General features: G+C 39.4%; 2 protein-coding genes across 2 annotated transcripts; both read right to left on the bottom strand.

The window, feature by feature from the left end:
- Window positions 1-350: 350 nt before the first annotated feature.
- On the bottom strand, window positions 351-8,522 carry LOC145985531 (uncharacterized). The gene is made up of 3 exons (XM_083119601.1): window positions 8,448-8,522; window positions 3,704-3,983; window positions 351-451 (listed from the first exon to the last, which is right to left on the bottom strand). Exons 1-3 carry the CDS (start codon window positions 8,520-8,522, stop codon window positions 351-353), a joined length of 456 nt encoding a protein of 151 aa, XP_082975727.1.
- Window positions 8,523-9,116: 594 nt separating this feature from the next.
- Window positions 9,117-11,102, bottom strand: LOC145988100 (STAM-binding protein-like A). Its single transcript, XM_083122935.1, has one exon. The coding sequence runs from the start codon at window positions 10,966-10,968 to the stop codon at window positions 9,295-9,297; it is 1,674 nt and encodes a 557-aa protein (XP_082979061.1). The 5' UTR covers window positions 10,969-11,102; the 3' UTR covers window positions 9,117-9,294.
- Window positions 11,103-11,272: the final 170 nt, after the last annotated feature.

Below are 11,272 nucleotides of genomic sequence, written 5' to 3'. Positions count from 1 at the left end.
TCAAATGAAAAGAACAGATGGGGCCCTCGCATTCTAATCTCGCCCAGGGCCTCGCGATATGTTGCTACGCCACTGGTTAGAGATATAAAAAAAACATGCTAATAACAAAATATGGGCATATTTTGGGGCAAGTATTTTTCGATATTACCAACAGTTAGTGAGATATGGCAGAAAAATGTATTTACCAGTTTCCAAGACTGTGAACATAGTACAGTTATATTTATTGGAAATCTCTGTTTTGTTATTTTTCGTCTACGGCTCAAGGATCTCTTAGTTAGAAGACTTTCTCATTACTTAATTATCTTCATCGCTGCGATTAACCCAGAAGATGGAAAAGCGACACTAAATAACTAGAATAGAAGTAGTAAATCGAAAGTTAATTGGTTGAAAATATATGTACCTGAATAGTTCGTCAGGCATTCCAGTCCGTCTAGTGTACATCGAGGTATGTCTGAAACAGGAAGGAAATAGAAATATGTTAAAATAATTGCATAACTCAACCCCCATAGGAGTGATATCTTAATATGGAGAAATAGGAAAATATTATGTGTCGTGAGATAAACAACAGATGTGGAGCATAAAATATTAGCGAATCACACCCAACCACACACGCCAATGCAAACCCATCCAGAGAGTGCGCTTCTGTTTAGTGTATAAAAGTAGTTGTGTGCGTGTGGCCAGCATTAACCAGACGACTTTCTTTTCCAGAAAATTTTCTGGTAAACTGATCATTTGAAACACATACATTAAGGTGAGCACGATTTAAAATTTTCAAATAAGAACTTTTGATGGCTTCAAATGAAATCTCTTGCTGTGAGCAGAATGTTTCAGGGAAGTGGATAGGCTGTGATACGAGGGTCACTATTTATATTTTGAGCCTAACAATGAAAAAACAGGAATTTGGCATTGAAAACTGCTTTATTGTTTTTCGAAGTATTCTCCTTTATGGTGAATACACTTTTGCATCCGTTCGAACCATTTGTCAAAGCAGTTTTTCCAATCTTCTTGAGACACCTCCATAATATGGTTTTTGAACGCATCAACGGCGTCTTCGGCCGACGAAAATCGTTGTCCACGCAATTTATCCTTGACATTCGGGAACAAGAAGAAGTCATTGGGTGCCAAATCAGGACTGTACGGCAGATGACCCATCAATTCGATTTTTTGACTGTTCATAAAGTCTGTTGTTAGACGAGATGTGTGACAGCTGGCATTGTCTTGATGAAGAATGATCCGACGGCGTTTGTTTGTTTTCCGTATTTCACCGAAGACCTCTGGCAAACAAATTGTTGTGTACCATTCAGAGTTGACCGTTCTACGTTCCTCTAAAGGCACAGTTGCCACATGACCAGTTTTCCAGAAAAAACAGGCGACCATTTGTTTCGATGTGCTTCGAGCGCGAACAACTTTTGTTGTATTGGGTTCATCTTGAAACACCCATACAGTCGACTGCTGTTTACGTTCCGGCTCATATGCATATATCCATGATTCGTCACATGTTACAATCTTATATACGTCTTTTGAAGCACCACGATTGTATTTATTGAGCATTTGTTTGCACCAATTGACGCGAGCGTCTTTTTGAGTTTTTGTCAAATTGTGTGGGATCCAACGAGAACATACCTTTCTCACAGCTAAATGATCATGTAATATTTTATATATGCTGGTGGAACTAATGCCTATGGTTGCCTCAATCTCACAGTATGTCACATGACGATCTTGCAGTATTAGGTTTTGCACAGCATCAATGTTTTCTTGAACAACAACTGATTTTGGATGACCACTCGCGAATCTCGTCGGTGAGCGAATGGCGGCCGCGATTAAATTCGTTATACCAGCGTTTCACAGTGGCAAAGGATGGGGCTTCATCGCCAAACGTGGAAGTAAGGTGATCGATGCACTTTTGTCTTGATAATCCACGTCGAAAATCGTAAAAAATCATCGCTCGAAAATGTTCACGAGTTAATTCCATTTTATTGTTGTCGCGCAATCTCCAAGGCAACATAAACAACACAAATGAAGCTATTGACAAAACTTTTGAAGTACGTTATGGTCAATAATGCCAGACGATTCCGTGCAAACGTCATATAGCGTCTAACTTCAATCAGTGTTGCCAAGGCTCAAAATATAAATAGTGACCCTCGTAGACGATAGAGGATTTTGTCAGTATCCTTATTGTGGAAGCCTTAAGGTAAGAGACCAGGGGCGCGTCAAGTATTTGAGTGATGATCGGTGAGCAAGATTTTCGCTCGTTGAGCAGACAGAACATTTACTTGACGGTGGTTGCTCACTGCTCATTGATCAAATCATCAGTGCCATCGTCTGTGATTGAGTGTTGCAAAACTAATGTTATAAAGAATATTGCTTCTCAAAATACACATCAAACATTTTTCACCAAACTTTAATCGAAATTTTAGTTTTCACACACTTCCACGACTTTGCAAAAACTACGGTGTATGCAAAACTTTCATTTTAGTACAATTACATAAAATGAAAATTTATTTTACCTTTTTTTACTTGAACTTCCTCGGTAATTACACTAATTGCGCCATATTGCAAGCTGTTAATCACAAAATACTTCTTCATCAACCACCATCTCACGAGATCGAAACACACACTCGCTCAGGGAGTAAATGAGCAGCGCTCGCTGAACAACGCTTATTTGGCCGTCAAGTAGCTGAGCGCTCAGATACTTGACGCGCCCCTGTTGGAAGGTCAATACGAAGGTGGAATGACAATATTAAGATGGACCTGAAGGAAGTTGGTAAGGATGGTCAAGGGTGAATTGATCTTGCCCAGGATATGGACAGATGCAAGATTTATGCTAAATAAATTCCATCACCGGCAAAATGAGCATGCTGTCCCGGTTGCGAACTGGTTAGCACATCGCGCTACGACGCCAGGAGTCCCGGCTTCGAATCCCGGCCTGGGCATGGATGTTTGTGTGTGTCCATTCATCAATTTCATCATGTCATCACTCATTCCCATCTTCGCAAATTAGCCATAAAGTGGCACAAAAGGCGAAGTAAAATTTAAAAAAAAGCAAAGCAAAATGAGCAAAAAGTTTACCTCAAGACAAGAGAAGAGGTGCTTTCTTGAAAAGTATTCGTAATATTAAAAGTATATTTTTTCTTGTATGTACGTATTGATTGCATTTTAGAATTAATTAGCTTCTAGTTTACGGTTCTTACAAGCACATTAACATAATTTTTGAAGTAACGATTCAGGAGAACAAATAGTTCACTTCATCAGATGGCTTGTAAGAACCGTGAACTAAAAGATAAAGGTAACCACAATGGGCACAACCTGTTACCTTTCCCGTGCTAGTCATCGCTCGACAATTCTTGGGCCAACCATGAACGAGGAAAATGTCGTCCGCTGGCCATCGAGGAGCGAATGGGAAGCAGAGAAGCAGCGCTTTCGCACGTGGTGTTGTCACTTCCTAATTTAGTCCCCACTTTTTAAAAATGTATTGCTAAAAATTATTGCCAGTTTGCGTGGACGTGGTTAGTGCGCTGCGCATGCATTTGTACTTTCTCCGTAGCGTGGTGGCTTCCCGTCAACCTAGGAGCGACAGCAGTAGGGACAACGCCACGCGGTTCCTGCTTGAAAGGCTAACGTCCCGAAAGCGCGGGAACAGTAACAGCTTAGGCCAAACGCTGTTTAAACCGGCTCTTGCATCCTAAAATGTAAACATGATTACCATTTTTCGGATAAAATGATGGTGTGCATTGGCAGTGGTCATTGAGGGCGTTCTCTTTGCAAATCAAAATGCAAGCCTGCTCGTCGTAGACCGGAAATGACGGCAGCTTCCTTTCATCCGGGAACAGGCAGTCCCGGTTCTCTGGGTTGAGCTCTCGCACAGCCTGCGTGGCCTCCTGATGCTCGGCGTTCACCATGATGTTGATTTCCTCCCCAATCGAAATCCCTTGAAACATGTCCGTGGGGTGAACTTCTGTTGGGGAGTGAATCAAAACGTGGGCCTGAAAGCACAAGAAAAGGATGAGAAATAATACTCTCTCCGTTCATGGAAGTACGGAAGAGTTCCCCTTGGAAATTGAATTTCACACATATATTTCATATCAGTCACAGCAATATATGTTGCAGTCATGACAACTTCAAACTGAAGGAGTGTTTTTATGAGGCTGCAACGCTATTATTGGGGGGAAGGGGGTATGCTTAATTTGTTCCCTCCTCTGGATGAAAATTACCTTAATTTCCCTCACTGGAAAAACAAATCATGTGGACGTCCATGTCTACGTTTCAAAGTATGGTATAGAAACGTGTCATTTATGTTGTTCCAATATACGATACACATTCCAAAATGTGATATAAAATCCTGTCATTTATGGTCCTCCGATGTATGGATGATATAAATCCATAGCTACATATTCCAAAAACAAGGCACGATAAAATCTGTCATTTATTTTGTTTCAAAATATAGTAGGCTATACATATGTCCTTGCATATATATATATATATCTGGAATTCATTCGGCCTCTGATCAATAGCCTTAGTAGAAAACCGGGAAAAATCGACCGGAGCGTGATGCTGATCACACCATCTCCAGTAAGGCCTAGATTGGAAATATGTAGGGCATGAGGCTAATCACAACGATGAGAATGAGTGACGATTAGATGAAGGATGCTACAAACCTCGTAGCGCTGCACTCACTGGTACAACTTAGCTTACTAGCTCAGCAGAGCATGTTGGCAACATCCCAGGGTTCGGGCAGAAATACTGTGTTCCCTCCCCTTTTATCCATTTGTGAAGTCCATTGAGGTCCACGTGGTTGTTCTCCCGATCCTGGTATTCCACAAGTATTAAACTTATAAAATGAAAAAACAAAACAAAAAAACGCAATATGTTCTAATTAGAGTTTATTAGAATCACTCACACACGTATAGCGCGTATTACAAAATAAAAATAAAACAATTTCCACCGTTTACAACGCGAGATTCGTAAGCGTAATTTCCCGCTACGCGAAGCAACTCTTGCTTCTGAAAATCTCACACAAAAACTGCTAACGGCTCTCTGGAAAACGGTTACACCCAGTAGCGTACGCAGAATTTCATCAAGAGGGGGGTTATATCTAAAACTTTTTCCAAATTCAACTTACCATTGTTTTATTATACTTTAATTAATTAATAATATTCATAATTAATTAATAATACTGATAATTAATTAATTAGTTTAATTACTACTAATAATACTACTAATGCAGCTGCTGTTACTACTAATATCACTACTATTAGCTATTAAGTAGTAGAGATCTACATAAATATATTTATGAAAGCAATAGGACAAAATTATTTTCTAGTCATTCGATTGTTAACAAATTCTTGGAGGTTTTTTTGTTTCTTTGTTACGAAATATTTGTCTAGTCAATGGTTATTTATTTATGATAGTCCATAAAAACAATCAAATATATTAAATTAATTGAAATAATCAAAATATGAAACTCAGCCAAGGAGCCGCAGCATGAAGCCGCGCTTGTCTAGTCTGACAACCTCGCGGGAGATCCCCGGAATTAGTTGGAATTTATCCAGCCTTCTCCCCGCACCCAGCATAATATCAATGGGTACCTGAGAGCAACCCTGGGGGGATAAATGCTGCGGAGCGTGGTGCTGATCACATCACCTGCAAAATGGCCGAGATTGAGAATGTGTGGAGCGCCACCACACCACTACACGTGCTTTCATGACACGGTGCTATATGCATGAGGGAATTTAGATTACCTTTACCTACGGGAACTCACCCAGGATGATGATGAGGCAGGAGAATACATGTTGCTAAATTCCACTCCACTGAGTGTATGTTCTTGTTCAAAAGTAAGTTTATAGACATTCCAACACATTTATCACTTCTAGGTGATTCACAAAGCACTTCTTCAACATTATTGAACTTTGCGGCCGCTTAGATTGTTTAGACATATCGACGGATCCCAAACTACACTGTAAAGATTTATGAGAAACACGCCAATACCGCTCTCAAAATCTACTATGCACGGGCACTATAATTCACACCTGGTTGTCTCGTTGTCCTTACCAACAAAACATTTCACAATAAGTAAGCTTATTGTAGTTCGAATTCAGAAATTCAAGTGTACCGCGCAAACAATGGGAAGGTGGACTGGTGATCGTGTGTTCTTGTAGGCCTAGCATTTGTCTACATTAGCAGCTTACAACGAACCAAGAACTTTATTGAGTTAAAGCTCATTGTTCACAGAACAAAAATGCATGTTCTTTGAACATTGTTGCAGCTGATGTACAAAACAACTTTTTTCTTTTAAATCATAGTTGCCCTCATATTTAATTTTCAAGAATTTGTGTTTATTTTCAAGGCATTCTTTAACTGTGATAAATTGGGTATTTAAATTTTTTTTCTACAGCTTTTTCCATAATATTGCAAAAGCTCAAGGGGGGGGTTTAAACCCGGCAACCCCCCTTGCGTACGCCACTGGTTACACCGTACCTTGGGTTACACCTCTCCACTGATTCAGTGGTACCAGCAACTATGAATTTTCAATACCAGAAAGTGGATAAAAATAATGTATATGTTTGAACAGTAATATATTGAAAATGTACATTCATCTGGCACAATAAATTTTTATATGTGGTGGCAACAATGCAAATGGCAACGCGTGATCTTCTACTCCACAAAAATTTAAACAAATCAACAATGGCTTTCGAAATAATGAGAGAAAAGAATGGAGTCTGACATAAACATGAAACTACGAATAAATATGAGAAATTTAACTTAAAAATTAATAACTTAGGCTTCATTAAACTGATTGAAATGAAACTTACGCCAATCTCTAGGACGTTGAAAAGCAAATCAAACTATTGGTGTTGAGTATATAAAAATTGCTTAAACTTGCCGCTATTTATACTTCTAGATATATCAGTATATAAAGTTAACGATTATAAAGGTGGCCATATTGGAAAATTTGGTTGAATACATTAATATAATATTTATGAACATATATATGAATTATTAATTGTAAAATAAGCGAAACTATAATAAACATGAGATAATATACTAGCCATTATATACTAATATTCGTTAAATAATAGTAGGTAATATAAAACAACAAAGTAATGGCCAACTCGGGGTTTACAAGGGACACTCAGGACGAAAATCAATGTCCAGGCTGGGACTCGAACCCGAGAACTTCGTTGGAGAGATAGAAAGTCGAGCAGTTAACGTGCTCATCTAATTGCATTACCTTGAATTCGTATTGTTTTAAATCGATGTACTTAATGCTGAGAACTGCTCTCAGACCCAGATCAGGATTAACTGTTGTAGTCCGACGAATTTCACTCTGTGGTCTCACCTCCAACTCGTCCAAGGACAGGTTTCTGAAATGAAAGGGTAGAATATAGTGATGAGTAATAAGGTACGTGAGCCAAAGGTGGTCATAGTTCCCAAGGTGGCCCACTTGACGAAAATCATGTTAGTATTTAAGAAAGTTAACAAATGGCACTACATCAATGTACCCCTCTGGTGCACTATGCAGAAAACAAACTGACTCGAGCTGCCAGCAGCTATGTTATGTAAGTTTTTGTGTCAGGGATCGAGCAGATTAGTTGTTATTTTAAGGTAAGTAAGAAATGTGTGTGTATGCGTCCTTGAAATTAACGAATGTTAATATTTTATACATATTTTGAAAGCTCGTTTAATTATCTTTTTGATCACATAGTTACATTGCAAAAATGGTTTTTGTGTCAAAGGAACGATATCTATTTTTTGCTGAAAAACGTAGTCCAGAGGCGAGTTCCTAAGGTGGTCCAGACTTTCATGAATCACTAAATGTTATTATTATTATTATTTTATATATGTTAAATACTTCAGTGATAATGTTTTTTGCGGAAGTGTTTCTTTTATTTATTTCGAAGACTATTAGTAGGGTGGAATAAGCTAAAATTTTGCTCCAATCCGAAATTAAATACTACAGAAAATATTTTTTCCAGAAATTTTCCCCAATGTTAGGACAACTGATATCCAAAATGCCAATAGATGGAAGTTTGGGGAAATCATTCTACATACGAGGGTCGGTCAATAAGTAACCACTCTACCCTGGAGGTCGGTTATGCGTCGTTACTGTACATAATGCATGTCACCAATCAAAAACTTGAGACTAAGAATTTCTATAATAAATTATAAAGAATAAACATGAATAAATATGTTTTCTTGAGCACAAGCAACATTTTCTACTAAACTATAAACGGACACCTTTAGTACCCAAGGGCCACCTTGGGAACATATGTAACGGTTTTATATTTTTTCTTAAAAATAAGTTACAAGCAATTTTACAAAATATTTATATGGCCCATGTTGTTAATTAGTTATAAGAGTTATTTCTTAACATTTCATAAATTTATTCCTCATTGGAGATTTGTAAATTGCCCTAGAAACTTAACTATGGCCACCTTTGGCTCACCTACCTTATACCAGCGGTTCTTATCCTTTGATTTACCAAGAACCCTTTGTACTTCACTCTTGTTACAGTGGACCCTCATGCCTTAATGTTTCAGACCCTAAAGTGCATGGAAATGTTTATTTAAAGTCAGTGGTCGATTTATTGCAATACTAGCATTTATATTGTAACAATATTAATAATGCTGAACAATGAATCATGGAAATATCCTGATTAATTGGAATATTTCGGTGTTGAAAATGACAATGGAAATGAACACTTACCAATTTTCTTTAATGGTGTTTGCCTCAGGAAACTATAGGGCTTCATTAGATCCAGTGGTTGACAACTAATTATATATTTGTCAACAATACATAATCGATCTATTACTCTTTATGATTATGCCATAATTTATTTATTAAAATTTAATTCCAAGGGTACATATTAATTAATATATAAAGTTTCTAAAAATATATATTTGCGAGTACAAATGTTGGGATCGAGACATCGACTTAAAAAAGAAAAGAATTTACCGGGTCGCAGTCCCACGAAGTTTGAGAACCAGTGAATTTTAGTTTTTGAATTTTTGTTTTAAGTACACTTTTTGCACAGAGGGGCTAATCTGGACTGGACCTGCAGCTGAAAGTGTAGTCCAAAGCACTATTTCAAAGTACCTCCACAAAGTATCGAAGCCGTGTTGAGAACCACTGGTCTAGGAGATATCGGTCAGTGTTTATACGATGGCCACAATATTTCCAATTTCCTAAAATTTCATGTTCTATAATTAGAAGGAAAGGATAAGTGACTATTGAAGATCTCACGTTCTTTATTTCGTTACAGCAAATTACTTTGCGAGGTGGTTTTTCATGTACGTATTACAGATTAGTAAACAGGAAATTTCCGCACTTGTCGATCACCACTTGATGACTGATCTCTTCGTAGAGTGGCCTTCCGCTTCTGTGCTCGTGGTTCAGCTCCTTCCTCCTGCAGGCTCCAATGAAGTCCAACCCTTCCTTGGTGAGTCTGAAGTAGGTGATCTTGTTGTACACGGGCGAACAAACCACGGCGAAGGCGAGAGGGTTCCTCTGCTGAAGGGCATACTGCACATGAAGATCCGTGGCTGTCATGTGCGGAAAGTGAAGAGGCTTCACGTGTATCCAGCCAAACAGTTGGTATCCCTGGATGTTGGACACGAAGCTCTTTACCTCGCATTCATTGATCAGGCCGGTGAAAGGTCCTTTTCTGACTTGCATTGCTGTCACTACATTTTGCACGAATACAGTGTTGCTGTCCACGTTCCCGTACAAGTAACCAATCAGCTTTATCGACAGGTGCTCCCCGACGGCTGCTTCTCTTTTCAGTATCAAGTTAAGAACAGGTCCTGGAATCACGATCTTCTTGACGTCATCGGGAATCACGTCCGCCGAAAGAGACTGGTGGTCATAAAGGAGAAGAGGGAAGCCGGCATTTGTTCTGGAACACCAAAAGATGTCCGGTGCAATTTTCTTCAAAGATTTACGCTGTTTGTCACTTCCAGCACCGAAGCTTGGCCTTTTCCCATGTGTTGGTTTTGCTGACGTTCCCTTCAGTTTAGCTAGCTTCCTTCTTCTGTAGTACTCATATTTCAGATATAGACTGTGCTTCACGGAGTACACTTGCAGCAACCTGTTCTTTATGTTGTCCAGCTCCTGCGAAGTTTCCGTGCACGCCTTATTGGCGAGCTGGAACGTAATCCCCTGCTCATCTCTCGAGCCATAGTCAGGATGATTTGGAATTTCCTCAGAAAACAATTTCTGGACTCTTCTGGAGCATATGTAAGCGTTCTCGTAAAGGCCTGCTTTAGCGAAGCTCCTCGCTAGTGTCTGCAAATCAGAACACTTATAGAACCACTTCTCCAATTCTATTTTCCCATCGACTTCCATCTGTGTTGCGAATCCCTCCAGCTTTTCAAGTCTCTCCTTAGGACCCAATGCGCACAGGTCAAAGGATTCAAGGCACGCCGAATTATCCCTGAATGCTCTGTCCGGCTTAAATTCCATCTCCTCCAGGAGTTCAACATCATTTATTTCCCAAAAAGGATCGCCATCTGGTTCCGGCGGTATCATCTTCTCTTCCTCTTCTTCGAATTCTTCATCTTCACTTACTTCATCCTCAACAACTGCTACAGCCTCTTTCTGTGTAGTAGGCAACTGTCTCTCCCATCCTATGGAATAGAAGAGTGGTTCTTGGGTTTCTTTCTTCCTTTTCTTCTTCTTCTTCTTAGTCGTTTTGCCTTCTCCCTCCTTTGAAGATGCAGCTTCTGGTGCAAATGTGTCGGGACTCTCTTCTACTGCTTCTTCCTCTGCTCCCGCTTCTTCAGCCGCTCCTTCATCTTCCCCTGATTCTCCACCTCCTTCTTCTCCTTCTGTTATCACCGCAGTTTCATCAGCTGGCTCTTCTAATTCTTCTCCTGTCGCTGACTCGTCAACTGCTTCCTCTGTCGTTGGTTCATCTGCTCCCGGTTCGTTTTCTGCGCCTTCATCAACGACTTCAGTTTCCTCGTCCGACATGACTCAAGCTTGTCTTAGAATCTAAACCAAACGAACGTGTGTCAATTTATTGTTCGGGCAGAACGAACGAGAGAGCCTTTGCGTGGATCTCCATTTTTTGGCCACAGCAAAGAACTGAGGCACAATGACTCAGAAGGCCGATATCAAAAGTAGTACGCTAAATTCCGTTCCTAAGATACTTACTTTGTTGTTCATACATGTATTGTTTATAAGAAACATTACTAGTTCTCGTTTAATCATGGTGAGCAATACAGCTAAATATAAAGCTGTAAGTCCAACAACGACAGACAACCAACATGAAGTG

This window comes from Lepisma saccharinum, chromosome 1 (genome assembly GCF_977018435.1).
Source record: "Lepisma saccharinum chromosome 1, izLepSacc3.1, whole genome shotgun sequence".
Lineage (NCBI taxonomy): Eukaryota > Metazoa > Arthropoda > Insecta > Zygentoma > Lepismatidae > Lepisma > Lepisma saccharinum.
This window is presented reverse-complemented; position numbering and strand designations above follow the sequence as displayed.